The sequence below is a fragment of the Amblyraja radiata genome, chromosome 2 (genome assembly GCF_010909765.2).
Source record: "Amblyraja radiata isolate CabotCenter1 chromosome 2, sAmbRad1.1.pri, whole genome shotgun sequence".
NCBI classification, from domain to species: Eukaryota; Metazoa; Chordata; class Chondrichthyes; order Rajiformes; family Rajidae; genus Amblyraja; species Amblyraja radiata.
In genome coordinates, this window is record NC_045957.1 from 109,200,173 (window position 1) to 109,220,664 (window position 20,492).

The following is a 20,492-nucleotide window of genomic DNA, read 5'->3' on the forward strand; positions in this document are numbered from 1 at the left end:
GTACTGTAGACTTCACACACTCATAGTCCAGACCGCTTTCAACAGATAAAGACGAGTACACCTCCCGTGCTTTACCCACAAAGACACACTGCAATAGCAAGGTCCACACGTCCCTAGGCCACTTCAAGGACAAAGCCACCCGTTCAAACACTGTGAAATACTTGTCCACATCCTCCTCACGAAATGGGGGAACCAGGCGGATGTTCTTGCTCATATCAAACTCCCGTTCCCTAGAAGAAACCCGGGAATTATCTATTTCTTTTGCCCGCAGCCGAAATTCAGCCCTTTTGGTTTCCTCCTCAAGCTCAAGCCGTTTCATTTCAAGAGCATGCATGAGCTCTTTCTCTTTTAACAAAGAGGCAATTCTCTGTGACTCAAGCTCCATCTCCTTCAGTTTAATAATGGCCTCCATGTTCTGACCAGGCTGAACAGAAGGTGGGGGACTGTCTGTACCACCAGGCAAAACCCCAGCCTCCACCAACGCAGCCCACAACTCCGATTTAATGGAGTGTTTCTTTGAATGCTTGTCAATAGTCACGGCATAGTTCTCAGCCAGCAAAATCAAATGCTCTTTCGTACATCTATCAAACAACTCCCGACTAGGAGCCTCAACAAATTCTTTCACCTTAAATTCCATTTTCTAATGTAGCACCAAACCACCAGCTAAAACTTGGGCCTTAATGCTACCACAAACAGGGAAGAAAAAATTCCCTCTCAACACACAGACTTCCTCAGTCCAGAAGCCTACCAAAAATACCCCCTAAAAACGTCTAGGGTCCTCAAAACTTAGGACGAGCCCCCATTTTGTTACGACTCCCGAATGCAAGTACTTCAGAGCCACGTAACACAAGTCAAAAACCAGGTTCAGGTTCAAAAACAGTTTTAATAATTCATTTGAACACAAAACTCAAACCTGATATAAACAACCCAGTCAGGGATATGGATAAACCGACAAACAATTTAACAATGCTCCAGCCAACCACACCATGGGCCGTCGAACCGGAGATTCCAAAACTTGCCCAAAGAGATACAACCCTGAAACCAAAATACATGTAAACTCTAAGGTCAGCCCTTATCCATCCCAATACAATATCTATCAACAAGGAATGGTGAAAATACACAAAGTTCTATGCCATGTGGTCAGGCTGCCTCGGCCCCCACCAACAGACTGCTTCAGTCAGAGTCCACGACGAAGAGAGAGAATTCTGGGAAGCTCTGGTCTTTATACTCCAGATGAGTCACCCGTCACCTGACGCAGCTGGGCCAATCGGGTACAGGAACCTTTAACCCCTCGATTCCAGACTCACAGCCACGAGGCCTGTACTTGGGATAGAAACAGAGAAGTTAGTACATAGCATTCACCAGGGGGGGGGAAGCGCCTAACAGGTGTCCTTACGAACCCAATTCTTAATCAACACATAAGAACCCGGGGTGATCCGTCCATCAACGGGAAAATCTATGTCGCCCACATAAGCGGCCTTGACCTCCCCATGAATCTCACGCAGGGCCCTTGTAAGGGCAAGGACGTAAGAGACCATCTCCTCCGTCATATGATGCAATGTCGTTGTGGCCGGGATAATGTCTGTCCAGGGGGTGCGCAGGGGTCGGCCATAGATGATCTCTGCAGGAGACAACCTTGCCTTCCCTGCTGGAAGGACTCTGATCTGAAACAAAGCAACAGGCAACATTTTAACCCAGGTGGAGCCCGATTGGTCCACCAGCTTGGCAAGCTTGGTCTTCAGGGTCTGGTTCAAGCGTTCCACCATTCCTGCAGCCTGTGGGTGGTAAGCACAATGGAGCCGCTGGGTTACGCCCAGCTGTCAGTACAATTCTTTATTGATAGCGGCAATAAAGTGAGGGCCGTTATCCGAACTGATGGTGTTTGGAACCCCAAAGCGAGGAAAAAACTACCTAGAAAACACATCAACAATAACAAGCACATGTTTATAACACTGACACTTAGGCAAATCAATAAAATCCATCTGTAAGGTTTCAAACGGAGCAGTAGGTAATGGAGTACGACCCGTCTGGCAGACAACTCCTTTACCAGGGTTGTGTGTAGCACAGGTGAGGCACCGTGCGCTAGTTTGGGCTGCCAAAACCTTAAGTCGAGGTTGCCACCATGCCTGTAAGAGAGCGTCTACTAGCAAGGTGGCCCCACAGTGAGTGGCTAGATGTAGGCAATCAACGACCCAGGTCGCTGACTGGTCTGTCATACAGGTCTGTCCGGCCAGCGTGAGCCACAATCCGTCGTCAGCCTTCCGACAGCCCAGCTGCTCCCATTCCATTATAACATCAACAGAGGCGTCCCCCTGTAAGAGCAATGCATCATTCATGGTTGGCATAGGTTTCTCAGATTCAGACAAGCCCATATAAATGCTTTTCACCTGCCTCATCATACTACCCATCACTTTAAATCTACCGCGTGAAGCACACTTAGCCGCTTCGTCAGCCAACCTGTTACCGATTTGGACCGGGGAATCTCCTGTCGTGTGGGCCGCACATTTGATTACGGCTACCGCAGAGGGCAGAAGGATAGCATTCAACAGGTCAGAGACCAGGATCTGATTGGCAATCTTATGGCCCGTCGAGGTGAGGAATCCCCTATTTTTCCATAATTGTCCGAAATCGTGAACGACTCCAAATGCGTATCGGGAGTCGGTGTAAATATTGACGAAGTGCCCCTCTGCGAGGACACAGGCTCGGGTGAGGGCAAACAACTCAGCCTGCTGAGCTGAAAACGGTGGGTCAAAACTGCCGCAATCCAGCAAGGTTCCATTTTGCTTAACTACCGCAAAGCCTGACAGACGGCGTCCCTGTTCGTCGATGGACGAACTTCCATCGGTATAGAGAATCAAATCTGGAGAGGCTAGAGGTTGATCAGGGCGCGGACTAGTATCCGCGAGAATAGCCTCCAAGCAGTTATGGTTGCATGGAGCGAGGGGATCAGGAGGAGAGCAGAGAAACGCAGCAGGGTTGATAGTGGTGCAATGCCGGAACTGTAGCTTGGGATTATTCAACAGGTAGATCTCATATTTATTTTGTCTGGCTGAAGTCAAATGCTGGGTCTGGAGCTGTCCCAGTAAGGCGGTCACGGAGTGGGAGGAATATACGGTAATGTCCTGCTGGAGAGTCAGGTATCATTCCCAACCACTGTCACATTCCCCTGGCTGTCGTGGGGGGTGGTGTCCTGTAAATGGGGTCTGTGCGGCTCTCGTCCAACCGACGGTCATATGCTGAGATTATGACTCCGAGGAATTTCACCTCCTTTTGTCCGACATGTACTTTGGAGGGGGACACAACGTACCCCAATGCCTTTACAAAGTTCAACAACAAAATTATAGCTTCCCTATTCTGCTCCTCCGTTTCACTGGTCACTAAAAGTTCATCGACATACTGGATCAATGCAGACCCCTCAGTTAACTGCAGGTTTTGTAATTGCTGTTGCAGACAACGAGAAAATAGGGTCGGCGAGTTTACAAAGCCCTGTGGCAATCTGGTCCATGTAAACTGTAGGAGAGGGATTGAGTTCGCCGCTGTGCCATATTCTTTCTGGTTTTGGTCCAGGGGTTCAGCTTAGTTCTGCCTCCCACGGAGTCGATAGATTGCAGGGCAGCGGGAGAATACGGAGGAGGTCGGTCTGCTGGAGGGGCACTAGGGGCAACTGTCTTCCCTGTGGTCTCCCCTGAATGGGACCGTCTTCTTCTGGGGTTCAGCGAGGGTACGGGAGATTTGGAAACTGGTATCTGTGAAGGGCGAGTTTTAATCTTGGATCGGGTAGCGGGAATTGGAGGAGCGGATGCGGGACTGGCAACGGGGGCAGGCTGGTTCAGCGGGGGTGCTCCACGGACTCCCCAATGATAATCCTCTACCTCCTCCTCGTCGTCACCTCCCAAATCTATGCCAGCCACCGACTTATGTAAGTCTTTATCTACCTCGGCCTTATTTTGTCTCTCTCTCTCCTGACGATCCTTACTTTCCTTAGCATGCCTACATTCCTGTTTTAATACGGTCACCGACTTCTCCTGACCCCCCTCGGTCAGGGGTATTCCTAGTTTCAAGGCATTACTCTGCCAACTGGCCGTTAAAGACCGTGCCTTTTCTCCGTTACAATGATCGATCCACAACTGAATGGCCTTTTTATAATTTTAAAAAAAATAATTTTTCCATATTACACTCTGGGCCCTTGATAACACACCCATATCCTTGGAACCCCCTTCAGGCCATTCATCCTTCCCCAGTTTATGAATGAGTCCTCCCGACATACGCCTGAAGGTCTCCTCCATTTCTGGATGCAAGAAACATAGCTGATGTAATGGCCGGTCCGGGTGACAACTGGTGTCCATACCATTACCCATTTTTATACTTATACTATTACACAACAATATTTCTGGGTTAACCGTGAGTCCTTGGTTCCGCCATATCTCACTCGGTCACTTCAATTCCTGACCTTCGCGTGGAGGATTTCCTCTCTTAACAACCAGTCTAAGGCGGACTTTCTGTGAGATGCGGGGGTACCTTGGTCTCGGTTAACGTCTCAATACTTATTAATCTGACGATTCAATATATACTTATGCTATTACACACCAATAGTTCAGGGTTAACCGTGAGTCCTTGGTTCCGCCGTATCTCACTCGGTCAATTCGAGGCGGACTTTCTGTGAGATACGGGGGTACCTTGGTCTCGGTTAACGTCTCAATACTTGTTAACTTTTTCAGGGTTAACCGTGAATCCTTGGTTCCGCCGTATCTCACTCGGTCACTTCAAGGCGGACTTTCTGTGAGATACGGGGGTACCTTGGTCTCGGTTAACGTCTCAATACTTGTTGACTTTTTCAGGGTTAACCGTGAATCCTTGGTTCCGCCGTATATCACTCGGTCACTTCAAGGCGGACTTTCTGTGAGATACGGGGGCACCTTGGTCTCGGTTAACGTCTCAATACTTGTTAAATCCTATCCCCAGTGCACTCCTCTTATATACCGTCTACAGTCCCCCTCTACGGGGTGTTTTATCCGCTCGATCAGACTAGGACAATCCTCGAGACGGCCCTATCCCCGTGCTCACAACCGGAACGTTCGGATGTCGACCCACCAACTGACGCAAGTCAGCGAATTACCCTGCTGCACTGGGATACGAGGAAGGACCAAGAGGTGATTTAACTAAATCTACTCACTTGGCTGCGCAACCTTCATATCGATCCCGTCGCCCAGTGGACTCACTCGCCGGCTCGATCAGTCGCTGGTTGACATCCCACTTCTGACACCAAATGTTGATTCACGTTTTTCTCTCACATCGGTTGTTTTGACAATAATCGACCAGGAACCGGTGAAGCAGAAATAATATATGAATGCTTCATTGAGCATAATTCCGACTGGTAACTACGCACTTCGTCCGAGCACATTATTGCACATGTCATGCAAGCCGTCTTAAATGACCACCTAAACTGTCATTAGGCAACCTAAAAAGCTGCCTAGGTTGCCTGGCTGGCAACAGGGAAAAAAAGTTAAGTGAGAGCCCTGAAATTCATTTATAAATAAAACTGATTGTGATTGTGATTGTGGCATGGCTCTTCCTTCGTCTTCTGGCTCCCTGATTTTAGAGAGGTCTTGGCAGTTGCCAAGTCTTTAAATTGAACGAACAAAGTCTTCTCTGAATTCTGCTCCAACTTTGTGTAAACTTCGAGTGGCTGTTTTGAGATCAAATTTCTCAGAACAATAACAAACTGATATTGTAGACAACATCTCATCAACATCCATGGACTTAAAGATGACGTTAATTCAGAAGCAATGTGTGGTTATCAAGACTTCAAAACAATTTCCAAGATTTCATGATTCAGCTACTTAAAATTTAATGTTTGAAAGCAGTTCTGACAGTTTACTTCTAAATGGCTGTAACATTTATATCCATGTTCCAGCTTTTTCGATTTATAGTACTCCTTTGGTCGCCAGTTCCTCTATTGCAAAATTAAGTTGCACGCATTGAATTTATTAAAATGCTTTGATAAACTACATCAACACTTTCATGCAGACAAGCAATTTTCATTATTGATCTATTCCTGGATTTTCTCAACCATTTCTGTAATATGTTGACCTAAATATTGAAATAAGACATCCTTGAACTACCAGCCCTGGAAATTAATTCCTCAGCATCATAATAATGTAAAGAACATTTACTTTAAGTCTCACTTCCTTCATACGCGTCACATGATTTCATATAAATGGCTACATGCTTTCCACCCCCACCAATCAGTAGATTTTGTATTGGTTTTCAAGTAAACTTTGCCCCAGGACTAGCAGGTTTCGTATCCAATTAGCTTTAAGCTGCAGGTCAAGTCAATATGGCTATTTCCATTTGCTTTATCTATAACAGGGGTGGGGAACCTTTTCATGGTGGAAGGCCGCATTAAGTTAGCTGTGATCTAATAAGGCCGCATCCAAGAAACTTCAATTAGATATACTTCAAAATGTACATTATTTTGTTAAAATAGCCCTCATGACTTACTTAATCTTTTAATTGTGGCCGTCAGTCGGGGAGGATTATTTCGTTGAATCTTCTTTTACTCTTTGGTATTTTAAATACGTTCATTTTAAGCTTAAAATAAAAATAATAAAAGATGAACAAAAACATATTAATAATAATAAAAAGATTTGTTCTACAAAATTTGGATTCATTCAAAAGGGTGGTTGAGGCCAGTTCATTGGCTATATTTAAGAGGGAGTTAGATGTGGCCCTTGTGGCTAAAGGGATCAGGAGGTATGGAGAGAAAGCAGGTACAGGATACTGAGTTGGATGATCAGCCATGATCATATTGAATGGCGGTGCAGGCTCGAAGGGCCGAATGGCCTACTCCTGCACCTATTTTCTATGTTTCTATGTTTCTAAAAGGTCGCACTTAATGGCTTAGAAGGCTGCATGCGGCCTTAAGGCTGCAGGTTCCCCACCCCTGATCTATACTCTGGTCTGTATATTCATTTCCCTGTTCCCTGAAACCACAAATGGTTAAATAAGCCACATCTATTTTGGAATCCTCTTTTACAACACGGCGCAACGGTAGCGGTGGCGCAGCGGTAGAGTTGCTGCCTTGCAGCGCTTGAAGCGCCAGAGACCCGGGTTTGATCCCAACTGGGCGCTGTGTGTCGTTTGTACGTTCTCCCCGTGACTGCATGGGTTTTCTCCAAGATCGATCGATTGACTATATGGTGCCAGCACAACAACCTGGCTGTCAACATCAGTAAAACCAAGGAACTGATTGTGGATTTTGGTAGAGGAAGATTGAGGACCCACAATCCTGTTTATAATCAATGGTGGAGAGGGTCAAAAACTTCACATTCCTGGGCGCGCATATTTCCGAAGATCTTCCCTAGTCCCAGCACACTGATGCAATTATAAAGAAGGCACATCAACACCTCTACTTCCTGAGAAGACTACAGAGATTCGGTATGTCAACGAGGATTCTCTTGAACTTCTAATTGTGCACAGTAGAGAGCATACTGACTGGCTGCATCGTGGCCTGGATCGGCAACTTCAACGTCCAGGAGCGGAAAAGACTGCAAAAAGTTGTGACAACTGCGCAGTCCATCACCAGCTCTGACCTCCCCGCCATCGAAGGGATCTATCAAAGTCGCAGCCACAAAAAGGCAGCCAACATCATCAAAGACCAACACCATCCCAGCCACACACTGATTTCACCAATACCATCGGGAAGAAGGTACAGGAGCCTGAACACTAACGTTCAGGAACGGCTTCTTCCCGACAGGCTCTTCTTCTTGCGTATGGCGTGCACAGCCTAAAGTTGTAGGACAACTTGTTCTATTTGATTGTGCACGCAGGGTTGATTGCATTCGTCGAAACAGGGCGGACCACGTGGAGGTTGCAATCTCCCACCCCTTCCCAACAGCCATCAGGCTATTAAACACGACAACAAATAAGCTCTGAACTGAAACAGACTATTAGTATTATTTCACAATATTTGTTTATTTATTGAGTATGTATATGTGTGTGTATATATACACACTGACATTTTTTCCTTTTATTTTCTCCCGTAATGTACTATTTTTACATATTCTGTTGTGCTGCAGCAAGTAAGAATGTAATTGTCCTATCTGGGACATGACAATAAAACACTCTTGATTCTTGACTTGACACACTCAAAGACGTACAGGTTTACAATAAACAATAGGCTCCCCCTCTCCCCCATTAGATTGTCACTGCTGAGATTTCTGCATGGACCAGTGGAGAAGGGAGGACTAAATGCAGGTCTGTATACATGCAACAGCTCAGCTGCCGAGAATGTTTATCTCGAGTGACCTACGACCTGGGCATGCGCAGTTGAAACACCAAACTTGCTTATACTCCAGGTGTGGTCATTGTACTTCCCCTTTTCCTAACTTGACACCATTCAGATAATAATCGGCCTTCCTGTTCTTGCCACCAAAGTGGATAACCTCACATTTATCTGCAATAAACTGCATCTGCCCACTCACCCAACCCATCTTAAGTCACCCTGCATCCTCATAGCATCCTCCTCACAATTCACACTGCCACCAGCTTTATGTCATCTGCAAATTTGCTAATGTTACATTTAATCCCTTCATCTAAATCATTAATGTGTATTGTAAGTAGCTGTGGTCCCAGCACGGGACCTTGCGATACCCCACTAGTCACTGCCTGCCATTCTGAAAGGGACCCGTTAATCCATACTCTTTGTTTCCTGTGTGCCAATCAATTTTCTATCCATGTCAGTACCCTACTCCCAAGACCATGTGCTCTAATTTTGCCCACTAATTTCCTATGTGGGACCTTATCAAAGACTTTCTGAAAGTCCAGGTACACGACATGTCTGACTCTCCCTTGCTGTAGTTACATCCTCAAAAAAATCCAGAAGATTAGTCAAGCATGATTTCCCATTCGTAAATCCATGCTGACACGGACCGTTCCTGTCACTGCTATCCAAATGTGCTGCTATTTCATCTTTTATAATTAACTCCAGCATCATCCCCCCCCCCATCCATGTCAGGCTAACTGGTCTATATTTCCTTGTTTTCTCTGTCCCTCCTTTCTTAAAAAGTGGGATAACATTAGCTACCCTCCAATCCCCAGGAACTGATCTGAATCTATAGAACATTGGAAAATGATCACCAATGAGTCCATGATTTCTAGAGCCACTTCCTTAAGACCATCAGGCCCTGGGGATTTATCAGCCTTCAGTCCCATCAGTCTACCCAACACCATTTCCTGCCTAATGTGAATTCCTTCAGTTCCTCCGTCACCCTAGGTCCTCTGGCCACTAGTACATCTGGGAGATTTTTTGTGTCTTCTTTATTGAAGTAGTGAAGACAGATCCAAGTACCTGTTCAACTTGTCTGCCATTTCCTTGTTCCCCATAATAACTTCACCCGTTTCTGTCTTCAAGGGGCCGACATTTGACTTAACTCATTTTTTTCCTCTTCACATACCTAAAGAAGCTTTTGCTATCTTCCATTACATTCGTGACTAACTTACCTTCATACCGCATCTTTTCTCCCTATATTGCCTTTTTAGTTATCTTCTGTTACCCGTTAAACAATACAATACAATTCAATTTATTGTCATTTGGACCCCTTGAGGTCCAAACGAAATGCCGTTTCTGCAGCCATACATTACAAACAAATAGACCCAAGACACAACATATTTTACATAAACATCCATCACATTGCTGTGATGGAAGGCCAAAAAAACTTTTCTCTCCACTGCACTCCCCCCCCCGATGTCAGAGTCAAAGTCAAAGCCCCCGGCTGGCGATGGCGATTGTCCCGTGGCCATTAAAGCCACGCCGGGTGATGCAAGGTCGCACACCGGGTCTTGATGTTAGAGCCCCCGGCGTGCGCTCGCAGAGACCCGCCGCCATTCCAAGCCGCGCGGGGCGGTGCTGTAAGGCCCCGCTCCAGGAGCTCTTCAACCCCGCAACTCGGGCGGGAGAAGTCGCCGTTGCGGGAGCCCTGAAAAGCGGTCTCCCTCCAGGTACCCGCGGGCTCCCGGTGCCGTCCGCCAAACCCGCAGTTGCAGCCACCGAATCTCCGGGGGTCGGGCCGCAGCAGCGTCCACCACAGCTCCACCCGCTCTGGACTCGGCCAGCTCCGCGACGGTGAGGTGAGTAGTTGGCACCAGAGTCCCCGGTCTTCCTGTTGGAGGCCGCTCCTCGTTGCAGCCCCAACGACAACGGAGACCCGACAAAGACAAGGTCGGGTCTCCCGTGCAGGGAGAGATTTAAAAGTTACCCCCAACCCCCCCCACACCACCCCCACCCCCCCACACACATACCCCAACAAAAATAACAAAAACTACATAAAAACATAGACATAAAATAATAAAAACGCAGACGGACTGCAGAGGCCGCTGCAGACGAGAGTCGCGCCGCCTACGGAACGTTACCCAATCCTCTGGCTTCCCGCTCATCTTTGCTATGTTATACTTCTCTTTTATTTTTATACTGTCCTTGACTTCCCTTGTCAGCCACGGTCGCCTCTTACTACCCTTAGAATCTTTCTTCCTCTTTGGAATGAACTGATTCTGCGGCTTCTGTATTATTCCCAAAAATACCTGCCATTGTTGTTCCACTGTCATCCCTGCGAGGGTCTCTTTCCAGTCAACTTTGGTCAGCTCCTCCCTCATGCCTCCATAGTCCCCTTTGCTCAACTGTAATACTGACACTTCCAATTTTCCCTTCTCTCAAATTGTAGATTAACATTTATCATGTTATGGTCACTGCCTCCTTACTGGCTCATTTACCTTGAGTTCCCTTATCAAATCTGGTTCATTACACAACACTAAATCCAGAATTGCCTTTTCCCTGGTTGGCTCCAGTACAAGCTGCTCTAAAAATCCATCTCGGTGGCACTCCACAAACTCCCTTTCTTGGGGTCCAGTGCCTACCTAATTTTCCCAGTCTACATGCATGTTGAAATCTCCCATAACCACCGTAGTATTACCTTTGCTACATGTCAATTTCAACTATGTCGCCCCTCTCAAGGGACTGAATTTGTGGGTTAATTGGCTTGGTATAAGTGTAAATCATCCCTAGTGTAGGATAGTATTAATGTGCGGGGATCGCTGGTCGGTGTGGACTTGGTGGGCCGAAGGGCCTGTTTCCGCGCTGTATCTCTAAACTAAGTTCATATTTTGTAAACAACAATATTTTTGAACTCCAAAAATACTCGTGTGGAAGTGGGATTTCTGTTTTTGATGTGCCAGTACTATAGAATATCCAGCATTTCTTTCAACTATTAAAGTTGCAAGAATTTGAAATTTATTGAGCTTTTGGAATAAAGTTTGGGAAGGAAGAGAGCACATTTATTTTAAACAAAACATAAAGAGCTGGAGTCAGGCAGAGTAACTGGTGGGAATAAGCAGTCGATGTATCGGGTTAGGATCCTTCTTCAGACCCAACCTGAAATATCGCCTGTCTATTCCTTCCACATATGATACCTGTCCTGCTGAGTTCCTCCAGCACTTTGTACTTTGCTCAAGATTCCAGCATCTGCAGTCTCTTGTGTTAATTTTTAAAGGTTGTTTTGACTTGGCTCGTATAGTGGGCAAGAATTTCTAACTATTTAGAAGATAGACACAACATCCTAGAGTAATTCAACGGGACAGGCATCATCTCTGGAGAGAAGGAATGGGTGACGATTCGGGTTGAGACCCTTCCCCAGTCTGTTTACCTTGCGTCATTATTCTTTAATATTTCTCATGACGAAACATTTTGCTTTGTGAAACACCTTGGACGCTCCATTGTTTCTTAAAGTGGTGTTGATTCTTTTCTTCACTCTAATAGTACTTTTTCTTTTCAGACAATTATATATTAATATTTGCAACCTTTCTGTTGTTTTTCTATGCGCATCGTATTTAATTGAGATTTTATAGGTTTGTTGGCTCTACTTTTGTTCTCGGCTATTCCAAATGCATGAAATAAATAGAACATTCGCCAGTTCGTTTTTTTTTTACATGCCGTCAATCTGTTATGGTATAATTGTTAAGCTGAGTTATTTTGTCAATCTAAAGTCAAGAAAACTTGACTCAAACGCTTGTAGCTGTTGAAATCGATTCTTTATTCAGTACTGAGAATTCTTTGAACGTTCCGACAGTGCTAGAAGCTCCGGTGCAGCTCCAAAGAATTTGTGTTTTTGATACAAACTCATTGCTTTATATAGGTATTAGACATTTCAGATACAGAGGGTATGACAAACTAGTAACCAATCATCTGAGTCCTTCTGGTGATTTACAACAGCAGTTACATGACCCCCCCTTCTCTGGCCTCATTTTACAACCTTTGTTTGCCTGTGGTTTAACTTTGTTTAGAATTATTTTATTTCAACACAGCAAAACCCCAGTAGGCTCAATTATCAGAGACCACTCCTCAAAATATAAGATACATATGTAATACAATGATCACACGTCATACATACAAACAAAACGCACTTTCCATACCAAGACGAAAGATATTTCTATAAATCTAAACAAAGTCTAATGTTTACAACCCTACTTAGACACAATACATTTCAGAAATGGTTTCACTACAATTTTACACAGTTCAAAATACTATTACCTATGTATTAAAACATTAATTATATGAGTTTGCCAAATTACACAGATTCTAAGTTAAATTCAAAACCCACACACACTTCCCAACTCCAAGCATGCATGGGTCGTAAATCTGTCAACAATTGATTAGATATGTGTTTTGTGCCAGGATACAGCTTCATTCTAATTTGCAGCCCCTTTTCCTGCTATCTCTGGGAGATGGATTTCCGATCTCATCTGCAAGGCTTTTAACAAATATTACAGAACAAAGGATACATTTACAACTTCAGACCATTACCTCAAAACTACATCTGCTTCTTCGACTTTCTATAAACAGAAGGGTCACAAATCCATCAATCTGATTATTTTCCTCTCCAAGCATCCATCCCTTATCTCAACCTCATTATAATTTAACATAGCCAAAGCTAACCACAGAGTCTATTATCTCTCAGCCTTGAATTCTGTCTCGAACTCAGCATAACCAGCCATAACTTCATTTTTATGCCACATTCAGAGCTCAAGAATGTGCCATAGAGAAAGAGCAGATGACCTCTGGCCTAAGAAGAGGTCCTATTCACTAATCCATTCTTCAACACAAAATCATATCAAATACAATTTCCTCCAGCGTTATAATTGCCTCAAAGCAATAAAGTAAGCTTTGCCGGTTCAGATTAGCGTTTCTATGGTTTGATTCATCCGTTCCCTGTGTGTGTTTCTTTGTACTTTATTTCAATAGACAATAGGTGCAGGAGTAGGCCATTTGGCCCTTTGTGCCAGCACCACCATTCAATGTGATCATAGCTGATCATTTCTTTAGGAGACATATGTTTCTAAAAAGCTTTTCTCTTGCAAATTACCTAGCTTATATAAAAGTAACTATCCGAGCGATTCTATTATATAATATTTACTCATAATTAATTTCTTAAAAGCTACAGTTTTATATGCATTTCTGACTTAAGAGAAGTTTTGTTATCTTGAGAATAAAAGTTTCCACTTCATATGTACCGTAAATTCAATATTTTGAAATTTGTGTTGAGAATTGGAACAAATTTATGAAAATATAAACATGTTGATGTCACATCAAATAGGAGGGGACAAGAAGATTTGATTAAATGACAATCATTTAGTATGAAATATTATATGAAAAGCTAGGTAGGAACAAATAGGAAAAAAAAGTTTTTTAAGTTTGAATATGTATATCATATACATAGATTTATTGAGTGAAGTTCAAATGAGTTCTTAACAGAAAACAAGCAATCAACATAGCAATGTATGAATTTAGAGTAAAGCACTCGGACAGGAATCGGTCAACCAGCTATGGTGATGTACTTTATATGGTATAAGATTTGGCATTAGAATTCAACATTGCATAAATTTGCACACCCCATTTATTGAAAGCCATCCTTTACAAAAATTTATTGTAGTGAGGAGGATGTCTGCTTCTCCGTTTAAAATTCACTGTAGAGCTACCAAATATTGAAGATCTGAGCCATATTTCAGAAGCCTTGACTAAATCTGAAAACTCACATATTACTAGATCTGGTTATTTTATCGCTATCTGATATTGAGGTATAAGCAAATGTAAAAACGCGCTTGAGGCTGGAGGACTCCATGTAGGCTGTGGGCCGAGGAGCTTTATTGTGCAGTTTCGTGACCCAACTCACGCGCATGCGCACACTCACACACACATGCGCGAGGCTTAGGAGGCTCAATCCAGCGCTAAATGCAGCTCAACTCTGCCTGTCTTGCCGGGTTAACCTACAAGCCCTGACTGGACTGACGGGACACCGGCGCTGCTTCTCCGCGCTGACCATTTTTCCCGCAAGCCCAGGCAGGTTAACCTGGCGGGACAGGTAGAGTTGAGCTGGGTTTAGCGAGGCTTCTCTGCACTGGCTGTGGGCCTGGGGGCACAGCTTGCGTCTGATTCCCGACCTCTCTGGCCACCCGTGGGGGGGGCACTCGGGTGGGGACGGGACAGCGCCGGAGACCCGGCCGGGATCGATCCTGGCTGCGGATGAGGCGCAGGTCTGTGCCACGTCTCCCTCCTCCAATCACTGCATTCTATCCTCAGTTCCCCCCCCCCCCACTCCTCCCTCCTCCAATCATTGCGCTTTGTTTCAGGCTAGCTCGGCAAGGATCACACAACATGGCTGAGAGTACTTCCACTGATGCCTGTTTTACTGGAGATTCCGATGAAGGTTCTTTGTAGTTCTGTGGAATACATGTCGTGGAAACTTGCAGCAGGGTAATTGAATGAATGAACGAGTGAATGAATGAACGAATGAGTGAATGTACTGCCTCCAAATTTGATTTTTTTCACATTATAAAAGGGTGCAATTAAATTAATTAAAGTCCATACAGATTAATTTTCATAAATTCAGACTTTAGACCTTACCTTTCAGTTTCAGTTGATTCACAAAGTTTGACTGCAGCACCTCAGCAGGGACTGCTTTCAAGGCTTTGTTCCACTTCTATTAATTAATTTCTTTATTTATATAGCACATTTTTAGTCAACTTGCATTGACCCCAAAGTGCTTCACATAATTACATCCACACAGACAGGCAAAGGTGGGTGAAGTGTCTTGCCCAAGGGCACACACAGGCAAAGGTGGGTGAAGTGTCTTGCCCAAGGACACAACGACAGTATGCACTCCAAGCGGGATTCGAACCAGCTACCTTCCGGTTGCCAGCCAAACACTTAGCCCATTGTGCCATCTGTCGTCCCACTATCTATCCACTTAGCTGCACATTCTTCAGACTTCTTAATGATTTTCTCACTAAATTCAATTACCCTGCTGCAAGTTTCCACGACATGTATTCCACAAAACTACAAAGAACCTTCATCGGAATCTCCAGTAAAACAGGCATCAGTGGAAGTACTCTCAGCCGTTGTGTGATCCCTGCCTAGCTAGCCTGAAACAAAGCGCGTGATTGGCCACCTGGCGTCCGACTCAATGTCTAACGTGCTTTGATTGGACTAAAAATACCCGAAAAATTTCTGTTTTTTCTCTAATTTAATAGAAATGTGCAAGTTTTGTTCTTGACAAGTTTCAGGGATGATTGATATAATATTTTTTACACAATATGTGAAAATTTCATATAGTTACGTAAGTTGGGTCACAAAACTGCACAAAAAAGCTCCTCGGCCCCCAGCCTATAAAAGTAATAACCCTCATTTGCAAAGGCACCATCTCTAACATAAATATAGGCTCATTGTAGCTTAAAATGAATACTCATCGAGTAAACATCAGAGCATTCGATTCTTGGTCAGGATGTGACATTTACATCAGAAATAAGACGGGTCTCTTACAGATCTGTCCCCCAGCTTGGCACTGCCCCAGTCCCACTATGGCCGTTACCCCCATTCTCCCCACTATGGCAGTCAGTGGGGTTCAGTAAACTGGGGAACCCAGAGGATTTGTCCTGACCCTTTAATTAGGCAGGCTCATGAGCCCTTAAAACCTGGGACCTCTGCTGCAGTCTCATTAAATTTCCTATTAAAGTGACTGGAAGATGCCTTGCAGGACTGTCCCCCAGCCTGGAACTGCCCCAGTCCCACTATGGCCGTGACCTCCACTCTGCACACTGGCAGTCAGTGGGGTTTGGTAAAGGGAGGAACCCACAAGAACTGCTCTCACCCATTAATTAGGCTGGTTCAGGAGCAGGACCTCTGCGACAGTGTCATTAAAAATCACTCACAATTATATTCATCATATTTTATTTATATAATATAATTATACTTAATTACATATGATTACAGTCATATTTACAAGTCATATATATATATGTAGGTATAATAATATATAATTTAAATGGACTGCAACACAGAAATAGGCTGCCCATGGTGTAATATGGGCATTGGCCACTAGATAGCGCTTATTTCCCCAATCTCATTTTCTAATTAGTTTAATTAATTAATGTGCAACTTTTGGCACTGACGAGTTATGACATCCTTCTCAATTATATTTCATCTAAATCTGTGGGAAATTTCATGTAGTTCTGTGACGTGGGTCACGAAAATCGATTTCTAGACACATTTTTGATGCTCGACCAACAGCCTAATGGAGGTGGAGGGCTCCATGCCCAAGATAGTGGTACAGTCTAGGAGTTCGTGGTTTCTCAGAAAATGTTTATTTGAATAAATTACTCTCTTTTTACTCATTTATGAGCATTTCTTACCCTTTGACAATTTAAATATTTTACATGCCTCTGTAGGATGTATACACGGTCGAGTAACGTGGGAAAATATTTTTGTGGTGTATAATGTATTGCATGATTTTAGCAAATGAGTCCCTGATGTAAATGTTAACACAAAATATTTTTGTGATGCAGGTATTTTGTTCTGAACTGTGAGCTGGGCGTACTGCAATACTTTGTAAACGAGCAGTGTAAAAGTCAGAAACCACGAGGAGTTCTACATTTGTCTGGTGCAGTGATCTCTCCCAGTGACGAAGTTTCTCACATGTTTATAGTTCAAGCTGCCAATGGTGAACTGTATAAACTCAGAGGTACTGAAAACTATTATTTTCTTAATAGGAAAATACTGTATAGGTTTCAATTTGAGATGATTTGAAAGATTTTTAAAGTAGCAAGCGTAATTTAGAAGTTATATCATTTGTTTTATACAAATTATGAATCTACATTGCCCTCCACAATGTTTGGGACAAAGACCCATCATTTATTTATTTGCCTCTGTACTCCACAATTTGAGATTTGTAATAGAAAAAAATCACATGCGGCTAAATTGCACATTGTCAGATTTTAATAAAGGCCATTTTTATACATTTTGTTTTCACCATGTAGAAACTACAGCAATGTTTATACATAGTCCCCCCATTTCAGGGCACCGTAATGTTTTGGACACAGCAATGTCATGTAAATGAAAGTAGTCATGTTTAGTATTTTGCTGCATATCATTTGCATGCAATGACTGTTTGAAGTCTGCGATTCATGGACATCACACCTGTGAAGCCATGTGCAGAGCTGCCAAGTAGTACGGATTTTCCATAATTTGTATGGAAATGTGATAAGAATACGGATGTATGGTTTTGCGTTGTTAAATACGGATTTTTACAAAGTCCATATTCAACAACGCAAATTCGACCATAGATAATCGTAACAACGAGGTGCAGCGGGCAGGTGGGAGCGGCCGGGATTGGGCCGACTTCCTTTCGTTGCCATGCCGTTCGCCAATGGAGGGGTGGTGGCCCGGTAGGGTTGACTTGCGATCTTGTCTCTTGTTCTCGCTTGTCTCTTGTTCTCGCTTTTTAAATTTTTTTCTCTCTCTCTCTCTCTCTCTCTCTCTCTCTCTCTCTCTGGAGGAACTCAGTGGGCTAGGCGGCACCTGTGGAGGGAATGGATTAGGAGTTGTTTCGGGCCAGAGATCTTCTTCAATAGGAAGGAACTGCAAATCAGGCATGATATTCTTCCGATTTAAACCGGAATTCCAATTTTTTTTGTTTTCCTATTTGTCGATTTTTTGTGCCCGATTATTTGGCGGCCAATCATCCTCTGTCTCTAAGGGGGTTGTGTCCAATCACCGACCAGCTTCCCTTAAAATTCCCGTCCAATCAACAAATCGGTCTCCTCGCGTCCAATCAGCCGCTGTCTCCAAGGGCATTCACATAATGCGCTGGTCACTCGGCGGCCAATCAGACACAGTCTCCGAGGAGCGTTGCGACCAATCACCGACCAGCTTCCCTTACTGAAGCAGACGATGGCTGCAACCAACAGAGAGAGAGAGAGAGAGAGAGAGGGAGAGAGATGCAAGAAAGCAGCTCTGACATATAATACTCAACAAACAATTACAAATACACAATAAACACGTTATGCATTCTTGTACTCTTACATGGGTATGACCGCACATAAACATTTTTTTTCCAGCAATATGACACCGCGTAAAAATACTGATTTCCTCAGCAAAATACTGATTTTCAGGTATTACAATACTGAAATGCTCTGAGAAAACTTTGCAGCTCTGCATGTGACCCAAACATTATGGTGCCCTGAAATGGGGGGGACTATGTATAAATAACATGGTGGAACCAAAATGTATAAAAATACCCTTTAATAAAATCTGACAATGTGCACTTGAACTACATGTGAATTTTTCTATTACAAATCTCAAATTGTGGAGTACAGAGGCAAATAAATAAATGATGGCGCCTTGTCCCAAACATTATGGAGGGCACTGTATTTGAAGATTACTTTATAGTGATTAGTTTGGCCTACCTCATGTAATTAGATTGTTTGCATGGAAACTTGCCAATTGATTAGTTGGCTTCATTTTTGTTTGCAGATAGTTCAAATTAACAAAATAATAATAGCATTCCATAACTGAATTATCTCTAAAGCAGCTAAACATCTGGCATGGAAATACAAGGAAAGGCCGATACTGAAATCTTGAGCAAAACACAACGTTCTGGAATAACTCGCTGGGCAGGCAACATCGGTGGAGGAAATCGACTGTCAACATTTCAGGTTGGGACTTTCGATGTGTTCCAACTCGGAACGTCACCTGGCTATTTCCTCCATAGATGCTGTCTGACCCACCGAGTTGCTTCAGCGCTTTATATTTTTACTAGAGACCAGGAATGGTGATTCATGGAAAGAAGAAAAATTAATCATCTTTTGAAAGGGAAATGTATCCATGCAGTAGCAAGAAATGTGTGAGGAAGGTTACGGATGTTGTGAATAAAAGGTTCTCGTGCTTTGAGCTCATAAAAAGCTGGCATGCATTGTGTTTCTTTAAGTTAGTTATGACCAATGGTGAGGACATTTTTGAGTTGATGGGATAAATATTTAGTATGATTTGAATAGGATTTTTCAGAAACCCACACACAACAAACCTTAAAAGATGAAATAGATTTAAAGTAAGGCGTGAAATTTATTGCACCATATTGTCATTGCATATACTTGTATATACTGTTATTCCTCCCCCACACCATCAGCTATTTTGGGGGTCCTTTCACACGTTTCAACCTGGAAGGTTTTATTTTAATACAAAGTTATTTTTCCAACTTTGCTATTAATTTGCCTGTTCTTTAACTTAAAGGAGACTTTTCTCCTTTTTCCCCGCAAAAAATTGTCACAATTTGTCTGAAGTAGGGTCTCGATCTGAAACGTCACCTATCCATGTTCTCCAAGGATGCTGCCTGACTGGCTGAGTTACTCCAGCACTTTGTCTTTTTTTGTCACAAATTGTCTCCCTGGTTTCCAGTTGTATATAATGGACAGATTTTGATGTAAAAATAAGTTTGTCAATGATAGGCACTGTTATTAATATACAGGTGGAGGCATTCTTCTGTATCTCTTCACCTCTGCCTATCCTTAGCCCCACGTCCCCCTCCCTTTTCATCTGTGCATTAATTGCCTCATATTGTGTTTTGTATTGAATTCTGTCTTTACTTTGTGTACTAGTCATGTCTCTACTATTTATTTCATTCCCCTTACATGTTTTTCCTCTATCTGCTAAATTTTTGTAAGGTGTCCTTGAGACTCTTGAAAGGCGCCCATAAATAAAATGTATTATTATTATTATTATTATTCTCTCTTCTATACTTAAAAAGGCAGTGAAGAAGAGAGAATGTGTCAATCGTCACATTTCTGATGACTGATTTTCTTTGTGAATTAGCATTCAGAACACAGGAAACTGCTCCAACTATATATTAATTGAATATTAAGGCCATTAAAATGGTGATTAACCAAATAAAAACTTAATATGATTATTAATAATTACCATCGTCCTCTTGCCAAGTGAAAGCCATGTTCATTGCGTCTCAAGCTACAGGGTCTGATTTGTTTTGGAAATATGAAAACAAATGTAATAATTTTGAGTAACATAACAAAACTTGATTTGTCACCTCATGTTACTTTTGGACAAACAATTGAAATCCATAATTTGTAATTAATTAATTATATTTAGAGGTTTGATTACC

The 20,492-nt window shown here is 43.2% G+C and overlaps 1 protein-coding gene across 1 annotated transcript in view; it reads left to right on the forward strand.

Annotated features, from left to right (window-relative positions):
• The window catches only part of osbpl10 (oxysterol binding protein like 10), a 220,943-nt gene that overhangs the window by 37,823 nt on the left and 162,628 nt on the right, over positions 1 to 20,492 (forward strand). The window contains exon 2 of the mRNA XM_033013285.1: positions 16,888 to 17,063. Coding sequence (XP_032869176.1) covers positions 16,888 to 17,063 — 176 coding nt within the window. The remainder of the gene's footprint in view (positions 1 to 16,887; positions 17,064 to 20,492) is intronic.